This window comes from Nestor notabilis, unplaced genomic scaffold, assembly GCF_000696875.1.
Source record: "Nestor notabilis isolate BGI_N333 unplaced genomic scaffold, ASM69687v1 scaffold5374, whole genome shotgun sequence".
NCBI lineage: Eukaryota > Metazoa > Chordata > Aves > Psittaciformes > Psittacidae > Nestor > Nestor notabilis.
The window spans coordinates 1-27,516 of NW_009924146.1; the positions used below are offsets into that span (position 1 = coordinate 1).

The 27,516-nt window shown below is 36.5% G+C and overlaps 1 protein-coding gene across 1 annotated transcript in view; it reads right to left on the bottom strand.

The window, feature by feature from the left end:
• Nucleotides 1–3,888: 3,888 nt before the first annotated feature.
• LOC104404127 (A disintegrin and metalloproteinase with thrombospondin motifs 6-like) overlaps nucleotides 3,889–27,516 on the bottom strand; it is a gene marked incomplete at its 3' end in the record, with an annotated part of 60,705 nt that continues 37,077 nt past the window's right edge. The window contains exons 7-9 of the mRNA XM_010012479.1: nucleotides 19,458–19,501; nucleotides 16,124–16,229; nucleotides 3,889–4,035 (exon numbers count right to left, since the gene is read on the bottom strand). Coding sequence (XP_010010781.1) covers nucleotides 3,889–4,035; nucleotides 16,124–16,229; nucleotides 19,458–19,501 — 297 coding nt within the window. The remainder of the gene's footprint in view (nucleotides 4,036–16,123; nucleotides 16,230–19,457; nucleotides 19,502–27,516) is intronic.

Genomic DNA, 27,516 nt, shown 5'->3' on the forward strand with positions numbered 1-27,516 from the left:
TATATATACACACACACACCCCTGCATACACATGCTGCATAGAATGAAATCTATATTATTTGCTTTTCAGTCACAAACAGTATTTTTCGGCTTGGTTCATTTCTCTTATAAATACTTATTAAGGGCTTCTACTCCTCTCATAGGGGTATCTGTTTTCAGACACTACTCTCAAATCCTTCAATCCTCAGTGAGTATTTTTGCATTTAATTCCATAAAAGGTTAATGAAATTTAAAGCCATTGCAAAGCACTTATGAACAATTCAGTTGATAAACTGAATTCAGTCAATCTTTCACTCTAACATAAAGCTTAAGACAACAGCTATTATGTGCTAGAAGGAATGTTCTCCCCAGAACAAAATTATTTTCTTTGGCCATTTCAGAACCTGGCTGGCCACCCTTCTTGAGGTCCTAATAGATCTATTTGCAAATATATAGCTTTGCTTTGTCTTACTGTCATCCTTTGAGTCATATTTACCCTTTACCCAGAACTCTGCAAAATAAATTGCTATCACAACTAGTGCCTGACTGAACTGATACCTTGCAAGTCATCCTTAATAGCTATTCCTCAGTAGCCTCAGTCTGGAAAATTTGTTTCTGGGTGTAGATTTAAGAAAGTTGTGAGGAAGAGAAGGATGAAGGTGAGACTCTACTTTGAGTGTCACCAGGACAACTTTTATCTCAAAATACTTCTGTCTGATCATAAAGGACAAAGTGATATCTACACTATAAAATGGCACACAGTTCAAAACTGCTGTAACAAGTGGTGACCCGAGGTGATTAGCTGGTAAATCCACATTAATCTATCTTACCATGTAATACTGTGAACATGTGACTTCTACTGAAATTCATTCCAACTACATTATCCTCATGCCATGACAGCCGTGCCCAAACCTGTATCCAGATACTAGCTGATAAATCTTGGTGGTGTGGAATGTTATACAGACTCACACTTCTGCTTTTGTATCTGTATTTCATCACATTATGTTCTATTCTTGTTAGACACAGCTAAATGTATCCTAAACTAGCCATACTCAGCAGCACAGAAAAAAAAAAAAAACCAAACAAACAAAAAATGAAAACAAAACCACTTGTTTTCTTGTTTGCAGTCTACTGGGTCCTGTCCAAGCTGTTTTCCCATTCTTGACATAAAACGGAAAGAAAGGCAGCAGAATCTAATCTATCTGGAGACACAGGTGACAACATCTTGAGGTTTTGCCTCTACAGCATTTTCCTCATCTGTTGCTAAGCTATGAAGAAGCATTAAAAAATATTTGAATCATTTTTCCTGTGCGAATGCAGACTATTCTGTTTTTGTAGGAGCAGTCAGGGAATCGCTACCACATGAAACTCACTATCTTAATTTGCTTCTTGCTCACTGATCATTACCTGCAACAGAAAAGTATTTGCTGTTAAAGCTGTTCTGTCTTGAGGAAAGGTGTGAACAGGTTAAGAGAAGTGATAAAGGCCTCTGACAGCTGTCCTGCAGGTACATGTATAACTATCTCAACAGCTTCCTGCTGTCACTGAGGAAATGACATGAAAAGCTGGGTAGAAAACTAGAAACTGGAGAAAAAACCTACAATTTTACAGACTACTCTATGAAATAATAAACCAACAATTTTTAGGAAAAAACATCAACTCATTTATAGGATATTAGAACTATAAACAGTAAGAAGCACAGATACATAATTAATATATCATGCTTGAGAAATCTGACATTTTTAAAAACAGATCACAAAGTAAGTAGATGAAGAAGTTAGCTTTGGCTCTTAGTTATTTAACACAATATCCTATACAATGTGAAAAGCTAATCTTGATTGCAATATGTAAAATAATGTTTAAACAAAAGTGGCTTTGAAAAAAATAACTACTACAACCAAGTTCAAAAATATAGCTAAAATATTATAAACAATAATTTATTATTGATGCTGCCATGTGTAAGAGTTCAGGCTGAAATTGTGTGGGAACATTATGAACAATATTTAGTTCTATTTTATATGCAGCATAACACAAGTCACAGAATTTTACCATGTTTCCTTCTCTAAACCCATAAATAAGAAATGACTTCTTAACTATCTGTTGAATTATGTCTTTGTCAATAGGCAACTTATTATGAGGACAATTACAGGATCAAAATGGAGCTCAAAGGAAAGCAACAAATAGAAGTAATTGAGACAGAGAATGACAGAACTGTAACAGTAAGAAACAAAACCCCAAATGTTACAAGAAAATACTTGAACTGTAATATTACAGTTAGAACTGCAAAGCTGTGAAATAATCTCTCAGAAATGATGTGAAAACCATATTCTTTGTCATAGTTAAAACTAGGCTGCATGATATATTAGGAAGACTGCTAATGTGAAGTGTTGAATTCACACAGGTAACTGGGAATCACTGATGAATGACTGTGGTGAAAAGATAAAACTACCCTGCACATTTATTTTTATAATGGTAGTCTTCGATTATATTTATACATATATATAGAGAGAGAGATAAAATAAATTATTAAATTAATACATATATATCTCCTGAGAAAATAACTGTATATAGTGAGAAACACGTGTCATGCGTATATGTAAGTATGACTTTACTCAGTATGCTTTATTTTATTCAACCCTCATTTCAAAACACTCTGATACAAAAAACTGGGTGGGTGCACAGTTAAGCAGGGTGCAATAAAAAGCCTTTACTTGATAAAATAACTGAAGAGATGCTTTTTATCTCTGAGCAGCACGAACATTAAACATTTGCCTCTGCCCACTGACTCCATAGGAGCTCCAACACCTCTTCAGACCAATTCACTGATCCTCTATGTTGTGTGGGAAGCTACATTTGAACTAACTTAAAAGAAAATTCATCTGTCTAGATGGCTCCATTTAGGCAAGATTCAGAATACAGCACCTTATTCTGAGGTCGGATCCCTTAAAGAGGAGGAGAAACTCATTTTGCTCTTAATAGTCTCACAGTTAGACAACTTCAGTGATTTAAGTTCATCTTCTAAAATAGTCATGTGTCTTCATTAATGAACATCCTTTATTTCATGAAGGAATTATTGTATTGATGACACTGAACCTACCAACCAACTGCCATTTGCTCCCACAAAGCCTGTACTACGCCATTTAAAAAAATCCTGTTACTGATCTGTTCTCAGTGAACTCACAGTTCTGTGTTTGTCTTCCAGAATTGAAAATACATATAAAGGCTTTATTATGCATCATATATGCCAATGCTTACATTGGTATGAGCATGCTGTCAAGACCAACGTATTTTGACTGTTTTAACTTTTTTCATACAGAAGTAAAATTTCAGGTAGTAATATACTTCTTGATAAAAATCACCACAGAAGTATAGGTTAGCACAATTTTAAGGGATTAATAGCAAGATCTATGACATCCTCCTGTATAATCTTTTTATATTCTCACCAATGGTACCAAAAAACATTGATAGATACGACCCCAAAAGACTGCATAGAAGAAATCTGGAGAATGAAATGTACAAGTAACAGGGCAACAGGGCTATGACCCTGTTCCTTTCATTAGATTGCCTCACATTTGCACATTTAAAAAAAATATGCTCATCATTCACAGACAAATACCACCTTTCTCTATTTCTCACCCTCAGATTAATGAAGAAATGAGATATAATCAGCACTTCAAAATGTTTTGCACAGATTAATAACGAGAACTGCAAGGTGGGAATGGAGCAGAAACTTCTGCCATTACAAAGAAAAGGTGGTTTACAAAATAAAAATCTTAAGTGACTTGCTGTATTTATGTCAGTTCATTCTAAAAATGTAAACTGTAAGAACAGGTAACTGAATCTCAACTATTTATCCTGAAAAGTGTCAATTTTTTGAAAACTCATGATTTTTCTTGAGAGATTACTTACTCTAAAAAGCTGGTGATGTAATCCCGACTACAGGCTGACCAAGAAAAAGGGTTGGTGTTTGCTGTAATATGAGCTGCCATTAGCTTTGCTGCTTCATGACCTTTGGTCCCACAGGAATTTCCAATTCCATCATGATTCATACCAAAACTGCCCAAAAGAAGAGAGAAATAACTTGTTACTTTTCTGTAGCATCAGATACCTGTTAAAACTTTGTCACCTTTATAGAAACCACTTTAGATCAAAAAGAACACACTTAGTACAGGGGATGTCTTTAGTGGAGAATCAGAATCAGTTAAGTTCCATCCAGTTTATTCTAATCTCAGAATACTCCACAATTACATAACTTCTGTTCTCCCATAGAATTTTTGAGGCATTTTACTTACTCTATAAAGCTTCTAAAGAAAATTAACAATATTCTTGCAAGATAAATAGAGAGTACTCAGTCCATATTTGGTATTGTATCTGGATAAGGAGTATACATTGTGGCACTGGCACTTGGATTGGTAAACAAGCACAAATATAGAACAGGCGATGTTGCTCTAACAGTACAATACAGCGACACAGCAGCCAATGATAATTCAAGCAGAAAAAGGGGTTTGAGAATTCCAGTGCCATGCTGTACGCGCACGCCCTCTCTGTATCCATTCAAAGAGTGTCTTGCAGCTCTTCTATTACAGTTCTGCTTTGTCATGGAATGTTGGAAACAAGATGGCTAAAAATCAGCAAAACATACAGCTAGAAACCTCTGGGTGTCATATGGCCAACAGAGATTTCCAGGCAACAAATTAACTAACCTTCAGCAAAGATGATAGGACTCCAGAAAATGACATAGGGCAAGAGAATCTTAGAAATCTCCTATCTTAGAAATGCTGCACTACTTACATACTTGGATATATGCACTACTTATATATTTATATACTGCACTACTATACATATGGAGCTATAGCTTTAATAATCTTTATTATTAGCTATACCTTTAATTAATCTTTAATTTGATAATCAACCATCAAATTAAAACTACAAGTCAAAGAGCATCTTCTTAGAAAGACTTTCAATACAGAGACTATCATTAGTTAAATTATTACTGTTATTCCTAAACAATATATACCTGACTGGCCTGACATAAAAGGAGCAAATGAATAGAGTATTTCTTAATTTCCGTAAAACTCCATTTTTTTAGTCTGCCTTTAATTTCCATTCAGTCACTTGGGGAAAAAACAGTGGGATTGAGTACACCCTCAGCAAGTTTGCCGATGACACCAAGCTGTTTTGTTCGGTTGACACACTGGAGGGTAGGGATGACATCCAGAGGGACCATGACAGGCTTGAGAGGTGGGCCAATGACAACCTCATGAAGTTTTAACAATGTGAAGTGTAAGGTTCTGCAATCCCAGGCACAGCTACAGGTTGGGCAAAGAAGTGATTCAGAGAAACCCTGCAGAGAAGGACTTGGGGGTCCAAGAAACTGAACATGACCCAGCAGTGTGCGCTCGCAGCCCAGAAACCAACCATATCCTGGGCTGCATCAAAAGAAGTGTGACCACCGGGTCGAAGGAGGTGATCCTGCCCCTCTGCTCTGCTCTCGTGAGACCTCACTTGGAGGATTGTGTCCAGTTCTGGTGTCCTCAACAGAAAAAGGACATGGAGCTGTTGGAGCAAGTCCAGAGGAGGGCCACGAGGATGATCAGGGGGCTGAAGCACCTCCCGTATGAAGACAAGCTGAGAAAGTTGGGGCTGTTCAGCCTGAAGAAGACTGCGTGGAGACCTCACAGCAGCCTTCCAGTATCTGAAGGGGGCCTACAAGGATGCTGGAGAGGGACTTTTCATTAGGGACTGTAGTGGTAGGACAAGGGGTAGTGGATTCAAACTTAAACAGGGGAAGTTCAGGTTAGATACACGGAAAAAGTTCTTTACGGTGAGGGTGGTGAGGCACTGGCACAGGTTGCCCAAAGAAGTCGTAAATGCTCCATTCCTAGTAGTGTTCAAGGCCAGGCTGGACAGAGCCCTGGGCAACATGGTCTAGTGTGAGGCATCCCTGCCCATGGCAGGGGGGTTGGATCTAGATGATCTTAGTGTCCTTTCCAACCCAAACTGTTCTATGATTCTATAATATTCAAAAAGGCACCACTTCGTTATCTGTGGGATGTCTCCCTATGGAATACCTAGTCTGTAGCAATGCCTGCATGTATCTAGTTCAATATATGGTATTTCATAAATGCAGAAAAAGAAAGCCATATGCTACATTACAGATAGGGAAGGTCTGACTGAAACCTTGAATTATTATATAAACAAATTATTTTTTAATATCACATATAAAAAATACAGCTTCATAAACAACGTGTCTAAGCAATGTATGCATTACAATGAAACCTTCAGACCACTCAATTATTATGATCAGTCTTCAATATTGATACATATTTTGGGAGTGAAGAACTTAGATGTGCAACGCAACAAACTAAAACAGAATTTTGTAATGTAAGATATGCTTTACCAACTTAGTTCTCAACTGCCATAATTTCCTAGAATTAGGGATACTTCAGATGCAAACTTTTCCTAAATTTCCTCTGTTCAATTTCTTAAAATAGAAACCCTTAGTTTTTAATAATCTCTATGAATGACTCCTTTATAGAAATGGGCATTTAGGTATGTGGGAAAGAGGTGAACTGGGTCGTTCTGACCATATCCAATACCCAGCTTATCCCTAGTTAGTTTCATTTGTCAAAGCAATGACTAACTTCAACTGTTTGGGAACTGAAATTTTTGGGGTTTGCACCTAAAAAAAGGGGAAAAAAAAGAATTAACTTCATAGTTAAATAGCTTTCCTTCTTCTACCAGTTCTCCTTGTGAAAGAGGTGATGTTGCTGATGGTGGCAGTGGTATACCTGATAAAAAGCATGTCAGCGCATGCAACCTGCAAATCCTGATGCACGCAGAAACTCAATGTCTTTTCATAAGCTGATGATATTCTCATTTTTTAATGAATATTCATTCATCTAAATCATCTACTCCTTTCGAAGAAGGTTCTTCTACTTGCCCCTGAATTAGAAGGAAACTGATCATTAGGTGCAGGTAATTTTTTCTGATGCTTGGAAATAGATTTTGCAATTACTGTCATGTATTTCCAAAGATGGTAGTGGCAGCATGCCATTACAGCCCAGTAATTTTCACTCCTATGGCCAGGATTGCAGATGAAAACACATTTTGTCCAAAGTACCAGTTTTATTTCCATCAGAGCATGCTGGCTATATTTGGCCTTCATTATATTAAAGCTATGTCTTTTACAAAAGCATGTTTGCAATTAGATTGGGATGGGACGGCAGGGAAGAAAGGCAGGAACATAAAATACTTTTTGTGGAGCCACTCTTATAATTTACTTACATTTTTCAAACTCACTAAACAGATTCAGACTGTGTTTCTTTCATTGGCTTAAAGAGCTTGCCAAAAGCTACCAGTACAATTTTGTCTCAGCCAGACTAGTGAAGAGAGAGTAAGAAGTCTTATCAGGTGACACAAGAGTTCTTCTGTGAAGGTACCTTTCCATACACTGTCCCAAAGAGATATTTAACCCAGCAGTTTCTTTTTTCCATTATGGTTCCTCACTTCCCAGGAGAGCACCCACATTACATTTAAGAACTGTGTGAACAGCAACACAAAGAACTTTAAAATCATAACTGAAACTGTCCTGCCATTTCTCTATAGTTTGTCCACTTTTTAAAAAATACTAAGAAGGCAGCACATCTGACTAGTCCTATGCGCCTGTTTCATTTACTAACATCTGTAATGGAACAGATTCTTTTTTCCTTGGAAATCTGTTTTTCCTTATATCTGAAAAAACCTATCTGATGGAATTATTTGTAATACACATCCAACTTAAGATCTGACCTCAAAAACGACAGGGGAGATAACTAGTCTCAGCTGCACTGAATAAAACAGCAATAGATAACCAGAGAATAGATAAGCATGGGAATCTAAAGTTCTTGTCTGCCCTTCCTTTATCTTGCAATGGGACAATACTACAGGTCCCTACAATTTCATTTGTATTTAAGATGAGTTTACTGATTTGTTGGGTGGTTCCAAACTATGATGTTTATGGTTACCAGAAAACTTGTTGCTGGTGTATCTAAAATGTCACCAGTTATTTTTGTGAAACAGCTAGGATGCTCCCATCCTGATTTATTACCCAAACACTTAATGTGCAGAGGAGCCGGAGACAAACAAATCCGAGTGCTCCCAAGTACTGTTCACCAAGGTTTATTTTGTAGATCATGTACTTTCATAGCACTGAAGTTACCTCAAATGTGCTACTCAAGTGAACTGCTTTTTCTTGCTAACAATCAATTATCTCTGCTTTCCTACTGTAGTACTACTGATGTGCATATCAAACAATTTCCTAGCTTGGCTAGGGTTTGGAACCTTCAGAACCACAGAGAATGCTAAAAGTTTCCTTTCTCTAAATAAAACAGGGTATACGTTTAGTTACTTGCTGATTCATGAGTTTTATGAATTTGACGTGATTCTTTTAAAGCAGTGGCTCCTATTTGCTCTGCACTTGTTTAACAGCATAAGGAAGAAGCAGAGAATCTTGAGTCAGGTGAGGCAACAAAGTTACAGGAACACCACCAAGAAAAACACTGCAAAATCAGGCACTTGGTCATCTTGTCCATCATCTGAGGCTGACTTACAGCTGCATAACTACCTGTAACTCTTTAGGAAAAAGAACCCTTTTCAAGACAGAAAAGAAACTTTAACCTTAAGAAGTGTTATTATACTAATTGTTTGCACTAGGAGAGACAGAATAAACATACACACCAGGAGTGAAATGGGTCATTCTCAAGCTAAATATTTTTGACCAAGGTACATTGCTAGAACTTCCTCCAGTGCCTCAGCGTGTTGGTTAGACACGCTGCTCTCGTAACATTTATGGAGAATGAAACAAAGGGCAGAGAGGGTCATAAAGCGCACTAAAGAAGAATACTTCAAAAATTTCTAACAATAAATCCTTACTACAGTGATAGAAGATGGAAGGCATGCTTGAACAGTATTCTTCTATTAGAAGACTGTGGTGGTTTAAGCACTGCACCAGCTACTAAGGAGGAGAAAAATGACTGCTACAGCTGAACCCAGGACAAAGACCTGAAGGGTGAATTATCATCTCCTTGTAAAAACTGACAGTTTAGTTTATTAGATACCAAATACCAACCTTTTCATAAACTTTGTGTTAGTTTTAGTACTTTGTATTTTATTCTCATAATTATTAAAAATGTGTTACTTAAATCTTTATATGTATTTCATATAGTTTAGAATATCTGTTTACAGTCTACATTGAAAAAATAAGAAAATTGTCAGCTTCCCTATATCTGTAAATGTTACCATACCTTTAAATTGCCTTTTCTTAGTGATACTGGAATGTGTACAAAGAGTTAAGAGGAAAAATTAGGATGTTTCAGCATTATTTTGTTAAACAGAAGTGCATGAACGTAAACATAATATACAATTAAAGAGGTTTTTTTCCTCTACAGTATCAGAATTATGAACTACATGTAAAAAAGTGCAATTTCTGTGTGGTCATAGTAATTTTCTTAATTATTCTCATATCTACTAGCAATGAAATATTTGTCTGATTTTATGGTGAATAGAAGGTAGGCAACTTCTTCTGTACTTTTTAACCATAACCCCCATACCATTTCATAAGAGCAAGTTCTCTTTCTATGTAGCCCTCCAAATATTTCTAAGCCAATGTTAAGAAAAAGTACTGGATATAGCTTCACAACAGCATGCAAACTGCAACTCACCCTTAAATGACATTAAAAATAGAAGAAAATATAATGCAGAATTTAAAACTTTGACTTTGAAGAAACATACTGCTTCCCTGAAAACTTAGGAAACAAATCAACTGAATAATTGGACCTTTATAACAAGCATATCTGCCATGAAATTAAATATAATTATTAGCATACTTTTATAATAACATTGTTCCTATTTAATTCCTAAGAATCAATCTTCTCCCAGTTACGGGTGATGATCAAACATCCCATCAAATACAGTTTTTATGTATCAGCATAATTTTGTGTTAAATAACATATGAAACTCTTAAAAGCACAGCAATATACTAAATAAAACACAGCCTATTCAGAAACCTGAACTTTCTTATGGGGAAATGACAGGCTTCTTTGGGAATATTAGAAAACTTCAAGCATAAACTTATCCTCCTGGCTTACACTATTGTAGCTAGCCAGCTTTAGTGCCACAAGAGTAACATCAAGTAAGGTTTGTGTGCTACACAAAGCCAGAGTATGAATGCATCAAGTCTCTACACCATAACAGCAATGGGAAAATATCGGCTCTAAGAAGGAAGCCAACTTCTCAGCTCAGATTTCCTTTGGAAATTCATGATGCCCTGAAGGATATGATAACCTTCCTATTCACCTCCATTTATTCTTCTCACTCTTTTGTTAAGATCTGTGAAGTGTTACTACATTCTTTTTCCTTGATTAGAATGCTTTAATGTTAGATAAATTATTTTAGTATTGTACACTCTAAATTTCAAATAGTATTTTATAGACAAACACAAGCCTTTTTCATATTGCAAATATAAACGTCACACAAACCAGAATTGTTTTTCTAGTCTTATGTTTACAACATTTCATTTTATATGCACACAACACCATTAAAGTTCCAATGAAGACACTTTAATAGAATTTGCAAGCTTTTATACCTGCAATATTACAGAGGCAGACATAAAACAATGTTCCTTTAACAAAAAAGACCAGAGCAGGGGGCAAGAATATGATCTTGCAAGAGAGCAAGAATATGGTCTTCCATAGCTTGTCCAGCCAGAAACTGGATACATTTTGTTTTGATTTTTTAAACCAAAAGAATTTACTTAACCTGTCCCTGAAAATTGCAGGCATTGTTCTCAGTAAATCCTAGGCATCTATAGCAGGACCCTAGGAATCTAGCAGGGACAAGTTTTAACTTGTTCTGGCTGCTGTTAAGGTGTTCATACACTGTAGATTGGAGACAGTCTGCCAGCTCTGCTGTAGCTGAAAATGGAAGATTATATCATCATACATGAACAATGTTGAGAGCATCAACTGAAGATCTGTTCATGGGAGAGCTGACAGGAAGAGGTGTGATTACAGTCCATCCGAGGTGCATTTCAACTATTTTTGAAAGTTTTTGAAGTTTGGAGTACCTGTCCCTATTATGTCAGATTGGAGTATTTTCCTTCCAGTTGTACAACACATACATTTCTTAAAACATGTTTCTTCGAGAAAACATCTCACTCAAACTCAGGTCCTGTAATACAGATGAGGTCTGACTGATGGTAGTGGCCTGACCTGGCTGGACACTCAGTGCCCACCAAAGCTGCTCTATCACTCCTCCTCCTCAGGTGGACAGGGGAGAGAAAATACAACAAAAGGATAGTGGGTCTAGATAAGGACAGGGAGAGATCAATCTCCAATTAGTGAAGCAAACCAGACTTGACCCAGGGAAATTAATTTAATTATTACCAATCAAATCAGAGTAGGCTAATGAAAAATAAAACCAAATCTTAAAATACTTTCTCCCCACACCTCCCTTCTTCCTGGCCTAAACTTCACTCCTGATTTTCTCTACCTCCTCCTCCCAGGCAGGGGAACGGGGAACAGGGAACAGGGTTGTGGTCAGTTCATCACACGTTGTCTCTGCTGCTCCTTCCTCCTCAGGGTACGACTCCACACTCTTCCCTTGTTCCAGTGTGGGGTCCATTCCACAGGAGACAATCTTCCATAAACTTCTCCATTGCAAGTCCTTCACACAGGCTGCAGTTCTTAAATTGCCCCAGTGTGGGTCCCTTCCATAGGTGCAGCCCTTCAGGAACAGGCTGCTCCAGTGTGGGTCCCTTCCATGGGTGCAGTCCTTCAGGAACAGGCTGCTCCAGTGTGGGGTCCCCTGTGGGGTCACAAGTACTGCAGCAAACTTGCTCCAGCATGGGCTCCTCTCTCAATGGGGTCACAGCTCCTGCCAGGAGCCTGCTCCAGCACAGGCTTCCCACAGAGTCACGGTCTCCTTTGGTCATCCCCCTGCTCCAGTGTGGGGTCATCCATGGGCTGCAGAGGGAGATCTGCTCCTCCAAGGACCTCCATGGGCTGCAGGGGCACAACCTGCCTCACCATAGTCTGCACCATGGGCTACAGGGGAATCTCTGCTCTGATGCCTGGAGCATCTCCTGCCCTCCCTTCTGCAGTGGCCTTGGGGTCCGCAGAGCTTTTTCTCCTTCATGTAGCCTTATTCCTCTCTCCAGCTGCAAGTGCCATTGTGTCATTTTTATCCCTCTTAATAAATACATTCTCACAGAGGTGCTACCACTGTCACTGACAGGTGGCAGCGCCTTGGCCAATACAGGGTCCACCTCAGAGCCAGCTAGTATTGGCTCTACTGGACACATGGGAAGCTTCTGGCAGCTTCTCACAGAAGCCACCCCTGTAGCTCCCCTGCACCCTTTCCTCCCACTACCAAATCTTGCCACACAAACCCAATACACTGGTCTACGACAAAGGTCAGTGATTACTGAAGAATAAGGAAAAAGAAAACCAGCTTCTGAAAGTAGCTCTAGGATTTTACAGATTAGAAATTTATATTCCAGCACTGAAGACCAACTTCTTCATGTGGAGGAGAGGTTAAACTTATTTTTCTACTTTGCATACAGATTAAAAAAAAAAAAGACTTCAAAAAAAGTTTTAGAATTGCAGGCACATTTTAACTTCAAGCACAACTAAATATGTGCTTGAAAATACTGTGGTTCTTCATCTTGAAGTCAATTTACTCCGATAGTCTATAGTCTATCTTCTTACACCTATTTTTCCACCAAGATACAACTGCCAAGCTCTTCTGAATTTCATTACATCTTCTGTAAGTCATGACAACTCTGACTTTAGCCACCAGCCTTTTCTTCCTGCTCCTTGTGTATAGCTCTCAAAAGCTGTCTCTCATGAGTAAACCTTTTTCTTACTCCAAGTTTTATGAGCAGCTCTCTGTTCAAAGCCTAGACCACTATTCTCATTTCTTCTTTTCCACTTTATTACTTAGTTTCTGCCTCTCAGCTGACTCCATAGGACTGCAACAATAAATGGCGCAATGCCTTACTTTTAGGGATATATGCCTTTCAATGGAACCTGGAATTCTCTACCAGTTGCATTAAGCATCCTGTACAGCTTGCATGAGGCAAGCTAAGCATTTTAGAAAGTATCCAAATTAAAAAGCAGGAGAAGAAAGCAACCCAATCCAGCTGGTAGGGAAACAGAAAATTGGACTGGATCTTAAATCTTACTTGTCTTAACAAAAACAACATATTCAAGCCTACAAACAGTTTCTTTATTCACCAAGAAAAAGTCAACTTCGCTTGACAGTGCAGGGCATACACATTCAATTCTCACTCCTGCCATGAGAAATCACTGGCTGCGATTTTTGCTTACCAGGAACCTTACGCATTTTTTCGGTGTGAAATCTGTAACAGTAGGAAAGTAAGCATTCTGTAACTCCAGCATCATAAATCAGATTTCTAGAAACACTATTCTGAAAGCTAAAGGGACCACTCTGAATTTTATCTGATTCACAGAAGTATTAAGAGTAGTATAAAACTGTCCTCAGAACTGTTAGTCTAGCACAATTCTTTATAAGCCCAATAAAGAAACAAAGTTAATCACAGTGTATGGTTGTCTTCAATAAAAAACAGGTTATGAGACTCAATTGCACACACCTTATATGCACGAAAACTGGTTATACACATAGAAAAACTATAAGTGGTAAGGAACAGAAGCCAAAACTGTATTTTTAAAAATACTTACTAATATTTAAGAAAAATTATGACTGACCATAATTATCACACTCACACTCCCTTTACGTCTTCACGACTAAGTGCTTTCCTGGATAATAGTCTTCAACCAAATGAAAGTTACTTGGATTAAAACAAGCTTAAATGAGTTTAGTACACAATGATATACAGAAAGTCAAACTGAGTGATCTAATGACTTCTCATCACTCTATAATTTAATAAAATACTAGAAGTTCACAATAAGTTGAGCCATACTTCCATCAGGGAATCTCACAAATCCAGTTTTAGAGAAAATGTGGATAATTATCAAAAAATAGGTATTATAGTTACTGCTCTCTTTTAATCACAAGAGAATCTTATTCCTCAGTTCATATTTATTTAAAGACAAAAAAATTAGTATTCCATGGCAATTACATAATTAATAAAAACAAGGTCTTTCAAAGTACAATCCTCCCATTCTGAATGTTTTGTGGGTTGTTTTTTTTTGTGGTATGTTATATATTTAATGTAGACATATCCCTTAAATGCTTCTGTTTTTCATTTGACAATGCAGCCAATTTCCTATTTCACATGTATGTCTGAAGAGAAAAGCAATCATCACAGTACAGACGGAGGAAAAATGTTTACAAGGCTCTCTGAAACAATTAATTTACTCACATATCCAACTATCTTCTAGTAGGTATACTAGGAAATAACTTCTTTGATTTAGCTGTAGAGGTATTCAGCCACAGCATGGGTGAATGGGAGATGATAGCACAAAACATCATAAACTTTGAAGATGTTTTTTGCCCACTTTTGCCCAGCTTTTACTAAAGTTACCTACATAGCATGTTAATTTTTAACACCAAGCTTTCAGTGCAACTCTCTTTTAGTGACTGTGCATTTGATAGAAGCTACAGGATTATCGTTTCTACTTTTTCTTTCAAACCAGCATTTGACTTACCATGGCAGATGTAGGATAAAGTGAAAGCCTCGAAGAACTGAGATTTCAGAATTTTAAAAGGCCTTACATATAGGAAGCCAGAAGATACGGAACGCAGAAAACACAGATGGTTAAAAAAAAAAAAATCCTGTGATCACAGACTATATGCTATTGCTATATTGTTTTTCTTGGATTCTAACCAAAGTCTAAGCTCTTCAAATCAATTGCTGTCATTGTGCCAGCTTTGCATATATTTGAATTATTTTCATTATCTGTGGAATAAGCTGCATAAAACACATAGTTGCATGACATATGGATTAGAATGAAGATGAGGTATTGGAAGATTGTTTTTCTTGTTAAACGTGATGAATTCACAGCAAAGACACCTATTACTGTGAGAGATGTTATTAACAAGAATTTCAGAATTTCTTGTTAATCTGAAGTATCTTCTTGTTTCAGAAAATGATCATTTGGAGTAGCTCTTTCTTCAAGAGTGGAAATATATTTTCCTCTACCCCACATTTTTCAACACATGCAGGTAAGGAAGGAAAAGAAGGAAAGAAATGAAGATAAGGAAAATTGCATGTATTTTAAGTTATTTTTGTTCAGATCCTATACAATTGCTTTTGGATTCTAAATTTATCTACTTCAGTGCAATTAGGGTGAGTTTTTTTCACACATAATATAAATGAGATCATACTTGCCCAATGATAAATCTTGCATGATAGGTGGGCTGGAAATAACTGCTTACTTCCAACTCCTTTTTTTGACCAGCAGTTTGATAGCTTCTATTTCAGTCTGTATCAGAACTTTAAGCTGTATCAGCTAATGATTGGAAAAACACACCATCCATAACTCAGTCTTGGTCAACCCATGTAAACAAAGAAGGAAACCTCTTGATAACAGAATATGCCTAGTCTTCTTAGAGTCATCACAATGCACTAACAATAATGTCTTTTGAAGGAAGACCTGAAATGTTGCCAGACCAAACTCTACTCAGATTTTACCAGTCTCATAACATCATGCATTTTAAAATGATATGCTGATGCTTAAAATGTAACAAGTGATGCTATGACTGCTCTATGGCTTTTTGATATACTTCATGCTTGAGTGAGAGATTGCTAAAAGTGTATGAATATTGACAACAGAATCAGTATGTTTTAATGATATTTTGAATTATATAGAAGACAAAAAAACAATGCAATATTTAAGAACATGAAACAGTACAAAGGTTGTGAGCCAAATCTCCAAATGAACAGATGTAACTGGAATCTGCAATCAAAGTATAAACCATGAGTCTTCGGTTCTAAATTTAAAGCCCTTGGTAACGTACGCTAAATAACATGTACTGCCATTCATGAATACTATATACAGAAACATGGAGCACCAGAACAGTGATGGTACAACCATGCATGGGGAAAAAAAAAAAAAATCTATGATTAATCTAATATTTAAAAAGTGATACATTAAAATGTATTTTTTTTAAACTCACTCACTTGTGACCAATCTCATGTGCAATGGTAAAAGCTGAACCTAGGCCAATGTCTTCATTAATGCTGCAGCTCCTTTCAGGCTCACACATTCCAGCCACAGAGGCCAAGCCTGAATAAACAGAAGGAGACACAAAGGGTCATGCCAAGGTGTTTCAGTCTTAAAAGTGGTAGTTATAAATGCCTGGATTCTTTTTAATAACCTCTATGCACAGAAGGAGCAGTTGGCAAAAGGTTAACTTTCTAGTCATTTGCAAAATCACTGGGGGGAATTTCACTTTGCCGGCTAGACATTAATATTTTTTGAACTGCAGTCAGTGCTGGAAAATGTCTAGACTAGGGGTTAGATTTATAAATTTTACTTCTGGTAACTTGGGACCACCTAGTAACTTGAGCCAGGAGAGGGAATTTAAGAAAGCATTTCTATTTTAACATTCTTGAGCCTGAAGAAAGCAAAATGTATCCACATTATTTTTCTAAAGAAATCTGTTTAAGTTTAGTGGGTTCATAAAAACATACAAGCAACTTTTTTAGCTACGAGAAGTCCCACATGGTAGGCTAAAAAAATTAAAGAAACAAAACTGAATGCATCAATGAAGAGAAAAGAGACATGTTAATAACAAGCATTCATTTAACCATGGAAGTCTTTTCCATTTATCACCCATCATCTTCTGGAATTAAAACCTTATTGTATTACACGTGCTTTTAAAAACTTTACTTAGCAAGAGAAAGCCACTGGCATTTACAGAATATGGTTCTTACGATCTTACATATTCTTCAGCAACAGATTCTGAAGAATCACACAACATACTGCACTCATAATCTAGTGCCACTAGAGAAGGCTTGAAACATTGGATTTATTTAATGAATTTCTCCCTAGAGTTTCTTATCTGAAAGAAGCAGTAATCCTTTCTTTAAAGAAATTACATGCCTAGTTAACTACACTGTAATAAGAAAAAATTACTGGGAAAAATCTAAGTTTGGTTGAAGGATAGAAGGAATAGGGCAGGAGAGGGGAAGAGAGAAATCATACTCTTTATGTGAACAAGCACTTCAAATTATTCTGTTTGGACTAACAGTAAGCCAGTAGTAAAATGACAAGTGGTTCCTGGCTGTGTCCATGTTAACAAGTAATTTGAAGCCAAAGGAGAGCATCAGCAGAGCAAAGAACTGATACTGAGGCTCCTCACATACATTTGTTATGTGGGTTGAACACTGTAATGTGGACTAGTCTACTCTCAGAGGGTGAACATATTCAGTATATATGTCATTTAAAGCTTCTAAAAAGAAAAAATGTTACAGAATGTCATGAGAATACAGGCTTTGTGGTGATCTAGATCCTAACATCTCCTGTTGGTATATATAGAGCATTTGGGAAACGTGTTCTGACTCAATTTTCTCCAAAACAAAACTAGGCTACACACATCAAAGCTACTCTGATAACCAAAGTGACATGGGCAAAGGGTGACAATGCAGAAACTGCATCAGAACAGCATACTACTGCTACAAAACAAAAACAAACAAACAAACAAAAAAACAACAACCCACACAACAAAAAACAGTGTAGACACACCCACTGAGGACAGGGTAGAATATCAGAAGAAGACTACCCACAGAGAAAAATCTGTATATTTTTTGCAGTAAGCAACCTGCAGAAAATACAATAGCAGTCCATCTATTCTACTGTAATTGAAACACCCATTCTACTGTAATTCTGAAAATACCATGGCAATACTAACATGCCAACTGTCAAGTTCCCCTAGAAAGTCCACCACATCTGAGCAATAAAGTCATCTCCATCTTCAGATCATACAACCAAGCACTTGCTTCAGTGACTAAAAGGACCAGATTAACATCATTCCGTACTATGCTTGCAGAAAGATACAGATATCAAGTCAAGAACTAAATCTGTGGCTCAGATTTAAAGAAAGAAGTTGTCCTTCACTGGAGCCACATATGCGCTGCAAAAACATCTATCTTTTCTACAGAGTTCCATGAAAGATTCTCTGGTTTAGAAACTGGAACAGTCTCAAACCTCTCTGAGACTTCTCTTCATAGACTCCTTAAATATTAACTTAACTTCAGTTACTAGAGGTTAGTGGGACTTAAGCATATTAAATGCCTTGCAAAAGAGGGCCACAGAGCCTTGTCTCTTCCCCAATTCAATGCCTATAATGCAAAAAAATTATCATAGTGGTGTTGCCAAGGATCCTATAACACTGAGTTGGAACTGATAACACATGTGAGTTTTATTTTGAAATAAAATAAAAATCAAGCCTTTCGTTTAATAGAACATTTGCCAAAGTCTGTCCTCTGTTATGCTGGATTCAAGTGAAGCAGAATTTGCCTTTATGCCAAAGTCTGATACAGTAAGAACTAGTACACTAATGATCTGTGCTAAAAATACCACATAAAAATATCAAAAGTTCATGTGTGAATGTACACTCTTCCAAATTTTACTCCTTTAACGCTTGCAAAGACAATTCTGTGACGTGAATATGGATGGTCTCTTCAGTTTTGTCTGCTCCACACAGATGTTAAAGAAAATCAATTATGTTTAGAAATTCATCAGCATCATCTGTCTTTTACTAAAACATGCAGTGGATATTTTTTATATTTACAGCAGGCAAAATTCTGGTACCTTTCTCCATGTAAACTACATCCCCGTGCCAGAAGCGTCATGCTGACTTGAGCAGAACTTGTGGAAGTAGTAACTACAGCATAGTAAATAACTTCTGGTGACAAATTTAGGTATGGAGAGAACAATACCTCTCCATCCTGCACCTAAGGTTGTGATGTGTGATTCTCCATTGTCAAAGTATTGCCTCAAGGAGTTTCAATGTTACTGTAATTTATATCACCATGGTATTTTTCTCTTAAGTCTGTGAAAGGGACAACCTGATGGTGTACTCCCTGTGTACAACAGAGCAACAGTGTAAACCTCTAATCCTGTTTCTTGTAAGGTTTTTGTTTCACTGTTTGGTGTTTAAATTTCCTGAAGCCTTTTACTTGTATATTTAACTAGATGATGGAAACAGGTCAAATGGAAATAAACAGCAAGTTCTCTTCTATAAGAAGTAAGTTTGAGTCATTTGCTATGTTTTATCACAACTACAGCTGCCACAGAAGAAATACACAGCAGCAGCTCACTTAATTTAAACTTCCAGCAATGTATCAAAGCTAAGACCCACTTAAGGTTACCTATCATTGTTCATATCTATAAAACTGCAAAATTTTTCAATCATGAATTTTAAAATATCTGATCAGTCAATAAATCAGTAACTGAGTATAAACCAAGGAAACAGCAAATAAAAGCTCAAATTTCTCTTTGTAATCTTACCCAGTGTTCCACAAGGCTTGTTTTTGTAAGTGCAGATATCATATCTGTTAAGAAAAAAAAAAGTAGATAAAATATGTCAGAGAATCAAATTTTTAAGATATTTTGTATACTTATCACATATCTGTATCATAGTTCAAGTTGTCAGACCGCAATCAGCTTAATTATGTGCAGGCAGCTGGTGTCGGCATTTTCTACACTCTGGTGTAAACCGCAAGTTGCAATATACTCACAGCCGCTGGCCTCAGGCCAGTGGGACACCTGCCAGTAAGAAAAAAATGGTTAAAGTGGATCTTTGTAATCGCCAGCTCCATAACGCAGTCTACCACACTGTTACGGAGTTACAGCAGCATGCATATAGACTGCTACTGATTCAAAACACTTAACTTTCACTGTCTGAATATAACTGGAATCATGTTACAGTCTCAGACTTGTCAACTAAACAATATTAATTTTAAGTCCTACTACTTAAACTTTGATTCTAATTAAAAACTATAACTCTGAATTGTTACACCAACAGATTTTAAAAAAAATCGTGCTAGGAACTGCCATTATATTTTCCTTCTCATTATTCTGTGATGATTATAGGAGTCTTAAGAGTATACTATAACAATCTAAAATGAAAAAAACATTTTTGCCAGAAGATAAATATTGTCTTCAAAGACAATTTTCATCATTTTAGATACAATCCTTCAAATACAGAAGCTCAATGAGTTTGTGTGTAGTTAACAAGTAAGTATCTGGAACTGAAAATGGAATTAAGATGTTTTCTGCAGCACAGCTCATACTAACAGCAATGGTCATGTAGCAGTCAATTCATTAATTACATCAACATATTTTGAATACACAATCCTGTGATAGGGCTAGTGATATGGTAACATTGCTACAGTAACTCTGATTTTCAAAGATTTATACTAATTTCCTTGCTCTGTGTTCTCAGAATAATTTCTGTTCTTTTCATTCCATCCTTTTGAATAGCAAGTGTGAACAAAGATGACAAGATACTATCTTTATACTTCAATTTTTAACCCAAATAGTTATTAATTTCAGGCCACCAGACATTTCTGTTAAAAATATCCTAGGGATTGTTATCACATCAAGTCTGATAACAAGATACATATCTTTCAGTGCTGAAAGAGCTACGGTCTGACTGTAAGCCAAATCCATGGACAAAACAGCAAAGCTTAAAATTTGGAACAAATCCAGCAAACTCCCTCTATGCATGTAGACCACTGTAACCACATGGAATTCCTGTGATTTCAAAAGGTTTTGAGTGTGGAGCAGTTTGTTGGATTCAGCTCCAGTTTTGAACTCTAGTGTTCATATGCACTGATCTCTTCAAGGTGGATCAAACTCTGCCATCCTTTATGTACATAAAGCTCTCATTAATTTCCCATTTGCTGTTTGGAGAGGGGGAGGTAATCAAACAAGCAGGTTTTGTATGTCATAAACAGATAAAAACAGACAGAAAGAGTATTTCCCGCCCTTTACATATTTAAGGAAGCAAACTTATTTCTGCATTTAGGACAAAGCCTGACTCTAAACCAATTGAAGTTCATGCAAAATTACTCCCCAGAGAAAGCAGACAGGGCTCAGGCTACATACAAAATTGCTCCAATTCTTTAAAATGTAGTTTAGAACTCAACACAAGGAAGTCTGTGCAATACATAAGAAGTACTGGTTTTCTAACGTTTTTCAATATCCAGTGGTAATGGGAAGAAAACAATTAAAGGCATAGATCCTTACATAAAATGGATCTTTAAGAAGAAAGCCAGTTCCACTAAACTGAAGTAAAATGTTGTCATTGATTTCAGCAGAGCTAAAAAGTTGCCCTTATGGCCTGAACATGCTTACTCTTATACAGGGATGAATATGAAGTCATTTCTCAGCTTCAGTTAATGAAAAAGAGTTTAAGAAACAAAAGATATAATCACAGCAAATTGCTGAGGAAAAGACTACAAAGACGGTTGGAACATAAATGTGAAAAGTATATGAATATAAGAAAATTCAGGCTAGACAAAACTAACAGAAAGGTATGACTAGACATAAAGCTCTTCATAGGTAGGAAATACTACAGGATTTAACAATTGACCTGCTTGAAAAGGTTGTCAGAAAACAGAAACAAAGCCTAATGAACTTGTTCTATCCTGACTACAAGGAAACACAGCTAACTATTACAAATTACTAAGAGTTCATTTTTAGGGAACATTTCCTAAATATTCCATAAATACATTATCTCCAAAAGGTAGGTTTTATTTTTCATTTGCTGTAAACCGAATTATACTTTTTGACACTTGCTTTTTATTCTTATTGTAGGTTTCAATAATAAGCTATTCAAATAAGGACTGCTCTTTTCATATGCCCTTGCTCAACAATAAACACAACAGGTTCATTAGAATTTGATCTTTTTTACTTCTCATTCTTCATGCTACACTACATGATTTACCTATGTAGCCCATCATATATCTCATATTTGAACAAGTGTTAAGAGAATAGGCAAAAATCCCAAAACAAACAAACAAAAGAAACACAAAACAAACCCCCCACAAAATAAGTTAACTTAGTTGCAACACCTAGAACTATAAACTAAAGTACTACTGAATTAAACTGAAACCTCAGACTTCCTGTAAAGGGATCAAAAACCTCAAGCTACCTGGCAATTCCAACTCCTATTTTTATGTTATGGAAAAAAAAAAAACAAAACAAAAACAAACAAACAAAACCAACCAAACAAAAAAACCCACAAACCCCAAAACAAGGAGCAACCAAAAAACAAACAAAAAACCCCTCCAAAAAAACAAATGAAAAAAACAACCAAAAAACACCCAACAAAGAACAGTGAGTAGATTATAGTTTCACCATATTCTTTTGCATACATACACTTGGCTATGAGTAAAAAGTGGTTATTTTGCAAATGCAGACAATGCCACTAATGCTAGAGAACTGTGTGCAAAGATAAGTTACAAAACAAATACCAACTTTTGGTCTGTTTTTACAAAAAGCTTTGCATCATAATTCTTTAACAGTTCACCATTCTTAAGACAGTTTGGCAATTGATTAGATTTGCACAGGTTGCAAACAGCAATGCTCTTTATAACACAATACTTGTTGATGTCTTTCTAAAAGTTTTTCTGCAGCAAATCCTAAGCCTTACAGAAAGCAGTATACCGCAACAGCATTCTGCCTTAAAATAAAGTACACGTCTTATTTGGTTTCTTCCTCAAAAACCTCAAACCAAAACCAGCTATTTAAACCAAAGAAGTAGAAGAATAATATACGTTACACATCACTCAACAGAAATAGCTTTTTCTATTATTAGTTTTCCATGACTTTAAAACTGCCATAGACAACCAAAGTCTGGCTCTACCAGACTTTCTTTTGATATTTAGCTTGGGTGGATAAAATGAAATTCTGAGTCTCAGCTAGAAAAACTGTAGTGCTCCAAGTTTTAATTCTCCTGATTCATATGAAAATAAATATTTTTACTAACTGCACTGTAAATAAAACTTCTCCATACTACTTTTTGTAAACTGCAAATGTAGTCATAAAAGTGAAAATAAACTCCATTCTGAAACAGATTTTTTAATATTGTCATCTGTCTTCATCAATTTTGGTGATGTTAACACTAGAATAGCAGTTGTAAATTTACTATGATCAGCAGTATTATTGGTGTACTTAGGAGAGATGTAAAAGCTGATTTTAAGATTATTATTTAATAAAAGATTCGCCCAATGTAAACTGCACCCCTGAAGTTTCTAAACAAATTTTTACTAAGTTAACAAAAAATATATCAACAGAGAGGTTTCTCTTCAACATCGTTGACGTGTCATGCAAGCACATAGCAGAGCTATTGCAAAAGATAATAATTACATGAAAATAGAAGACGTCATAGGTGAGTTTGTAAACAAAAATATTTCTAAAGACAAGATGAAGACCCAGAGAAGGTTCTCAGCTTGAGCTATACTTTAGGCCATGATACACCATTCCAAATCACTGGTAAAAAGTCATCAAAAATCAGAGAACTAACTTTAAATTCTTATTATTTTGAGGAAATAATACATTCAGGCTTTTTAGTCATCTTCTGCTTTCTAAGCCTATCTGTATTTATGTACATTTGGTGCTTTTCAGGGTTTATTCTACAGCCATCCACATCAAGAGCTTCCTTTTGCAGTGTAAGCCATGATCCTCATGTAGAAATGTATCTTTACCAGCTACAGCAATGAGAAGACAATAAAGTGAGTACAGCATAACAACTGCTACAAACTGTTAGATCACAACCTAGTTACGTATTCAAGCCACACACTTATAGAAACTTAAAACAAGATTAGTATTCTGCTAGTGTTAAAAAAACAAAAACAAAGACAAAAACAACAAACCACCAAACCAAAAACCAAACACCCCCCTTCCCTCTAAAAAAAAAGCAAACCCAACAAAATTCAAACAGCATCAATACTGCTGACTGATTCAGGTATTACATTTATTGTAAAGCAATCTTTGCTCCTATGCAAGTACTATTCAATGGATCAAAACTAGGTAGCATAAAAATACAGGTAAATCCTTGCTGTCTCCTGACATATCAGTAACATCATATGAAACTCTGGAAAAGACAAAATACTTCCCCACGTTCTTCTAATCAGAATCTTCTTGTAGATCATACATTACTATACAAAGAAAGAAAGAATCAGCTCAATCACAATATAATGACATCAAAATAACATTGTACAAACTCATCAGACTATTTTAGTTGCCCAAGTAGACTCTAGAGTTACTCTGGAGACAACTTTATAAGCAAATCTAGCACTCAAGAAACAGCCAGCCACTTGCAGACCTTGGACTAGCAACATCACTCTCTGCTCTGCCTTGATCTCTCCATATTAGACTTTTTCTCTTCCTTTTCTCTATTCTGCATCCAACATGTACAGGCTCGCTGCTCCATCTCATTCGTCCCTTCTCCTTGTATTTTATTTTGTGATCTGAAGTGAACAGAGGTTCCAGCAGAGTTCCCTCTCTACAACATTAAGATTACCAGAGATCGACTGATGTCTCAAGCTACTGTCAAGTAGCAAATATGCTAATCCTGCTATAAACGTAATTTTGTGGGATGTCCTGATGGCAGCCATAGCAGCACCAATAGGCTTAGCCTAGGGTTGCTACCCAAAGATCCATCTTGCTTCTTCCCATTTTACTCCCTGCACCAAGTTCTGTGCTTCTGCATTTAACATCAGCACCCATGCTGAAGAGGTTTGACTGAGTCTCCAGTATTTTGGGATCACTTTACTGACAGCAGTACAGTAAGCATAAGCCATCATACAGAAGGAGATCCAGATCTTCCAGCAGTTATAGCTCAAAATTATATGAATCCATCCTTCTTCTCCAGAACATGTTAATTCTATTCCATGCTAGGCTTTAGGTCTCCTTTACACTAAGACTCTTCAACCAGGCATTTTTCAACAAAATCATTTAAAAAAAAAAAAAATTATCTGGATAAACTATATGTAGATTTCAAAATTGTATAAATTTGAAAATTAGTTATGATAGGCACAAAGTTTGCAAGCTGGAGACTGTGAACCCATAAAAAACACCCTAGGGTTTAAATCCGGCAGAACTACAAAGAGTGTTTCTAAACTTTTCTGTGGCATACCTCATTTTCTTTCCATGGGACAGAGCTCCTGATCCATAGTAAATTTTTTTATTCTAGTGCCCCAGAACTGTAGAGCTACCTACCTGAGGCAATTGTGACTTCCTTACCAGAGTCAACTGAGAGATTCAGCATTTTCAGTATCCCCAGAATGTAGGTAATACTTAACTTGCTGTATTCATTCCTCACAAGGGATTCCACAGTTTTACTGCATTCTCAGTACTAAGCCAAAATTTAGATGCAGTTACATGGATGTGATTAGCTAAAGCTGGCCTACAGAACGTAACAGAAATTTCTGCATATCTACTCCAAGTACACTGCTAGTAATTTTTCTATCAGTGCATTTGGGAAAAATCTGGCAACTAAACATAAAGCTTTTGTTCAAAGGACATCGACTCAGAGCAGCTCAAGCAGCTTGCAGGGCAATGCTTTTTAGAGCTTGCTACTGCAACAATGTCTGGGAAAAAGGAAGACTAGCAAAACTAATTACATAGGCGTGGTTGGGGGCATCCTGCCACACAGCAGAAAATATTACGCTAAATCATTTATAGGAAGCCACTGGTCTAGACCTTTGGCAGGAGGGAAACACAGCTAGCAGCTATGATTACTAACCAAGTTTTAGTTCTGTTCTGCAGAAATAAATGAGATAAATTATACCAATAACATATTGAAGATATATTTATAAGCTTTTGCCTACTTTCCTTTCCTAACTTTCTGAATATTGTAAATGATTAGTTTACACGTTTCTCCGAAGATGACATATCTTTATACACAGAATGTCCACTATATCTGCCCTTAATCACACTGTATTGGGATAAAAAGCGTAGTACTTGAGTAGCAGTTTCTTAGGTTACCAGGTGTACAGACCACACCTGCTACAAAAATAAGAACACAAGAATTGCAACATGGGCCAGATCAAAGACTGAACTATTCCAATATCCTGCCTACATGATGGTCTACAAGAATGTCCAAGAAAGAGTAACACCAGTGCAAGCATAAAGTGGCAGCTACTCCCCCATCTTCAACTATTTTCAGCTCCGATTTTTTGAGACAGATGTGCTTCTGGGTATTTAGTAATTCTCAATGGATTTTTCTTCTGTAAACTTCCCTAGCCAACCTTTCAACCTATGCATATACCCAGCTTCCATAAAGTAATTTGCCAAGGAGTTTTAACATCAGCTAACTCTTGCACAAAGGGCTGACCCCCTTCTTATTTTAAGCCTTTCTTCTGCTAGGTTAACTGGTCAGCATCTAGTTCTTGACACAATGAATAGTGTTCCTTGTTCATGCCCCTCATACAACCTGTAACTTCGTAGATCACTTTGTCATTCCTTGTAAAGAAAGTTCTGTATTTTTTTATCATCTTTCTCTTTTCCAATTCTCCTAAAACTTCTTGAGATTAGAAAGACAGAATGACACAAACTATTTAAGACATAGGCATATCATGCCCAGTTTACTCAATGGCTTAATAAGGTTCTTTATTCTTTTCCCAACAATTGTTAATACTTAATTTTCTGGTTTAACAATGTATATTTTACATGTAGCCAAAATCTTCTCTGTAAAATCATAATACTATCAAATAATAGAATCAAAAAAGGGAAGACTACTGGTGATTTTTTTCTTCCCCCCACCCCTCACTTCTGGTTGATATTTTTACAAAATTTCTCTGAAAAGGATTGAAACTCCTAAGCATATACTATTATGACTTATTTTTCCTGAACGTGATGAGAACAATATGCCCTGTTCCTGGGCACAATTAAACAAAGTATTTGGATAATGACAGAGTTGTGTTTACATAGAGAGCTAAATTTCAGTAGCTTAGTGCAGTAATTAAAAGCTTCAATGAATGGAATAAAATCTATTTGCTGACTTCTTAAGGTCAGAAAGAAAGACAAACACTCCATTCAGATAATTTTTAACCCTGACTAGTATCAAAAGGAATTTTTGTTTTAATGGCAAACTCAAGACAATCTAGGGTTTGTTTCTGTTGTAAAACAGTTACAATAAAGGATTCTTCCTCATCAAGAAATGACAGCAACTAGTTTGATTACCAGTACTTAAAGAATAAAAAGTCAATCAAGTGCTTTGACATCTGTGACAGTTCTCCAGATTGCATGCATAAATTACACCAAATAGGCTGCTGCTGTGTTCTACAGCTAACAAATTTTGAAGACTGCCTGTGAACTGAGAGGAAGAGAAATGCACAATGACAGAATGGCAACAGAAGTAATAACTATTGTAACAAAGGCAAGTCTAAAAGTAGTGACCAAAGAGTAAGTCTACAAGAAGAACACGACTGAGATCTTGTCAAAGTTTGTGAGAAACCATCTTCCCAAAGGGTACCCAAGCGTCATGTTAAGACCAAAAGGAATTTAATTTTTTTTGGGGGGGGGGGGGCATTTTTTTTTGGGCCTTTTGTATGAC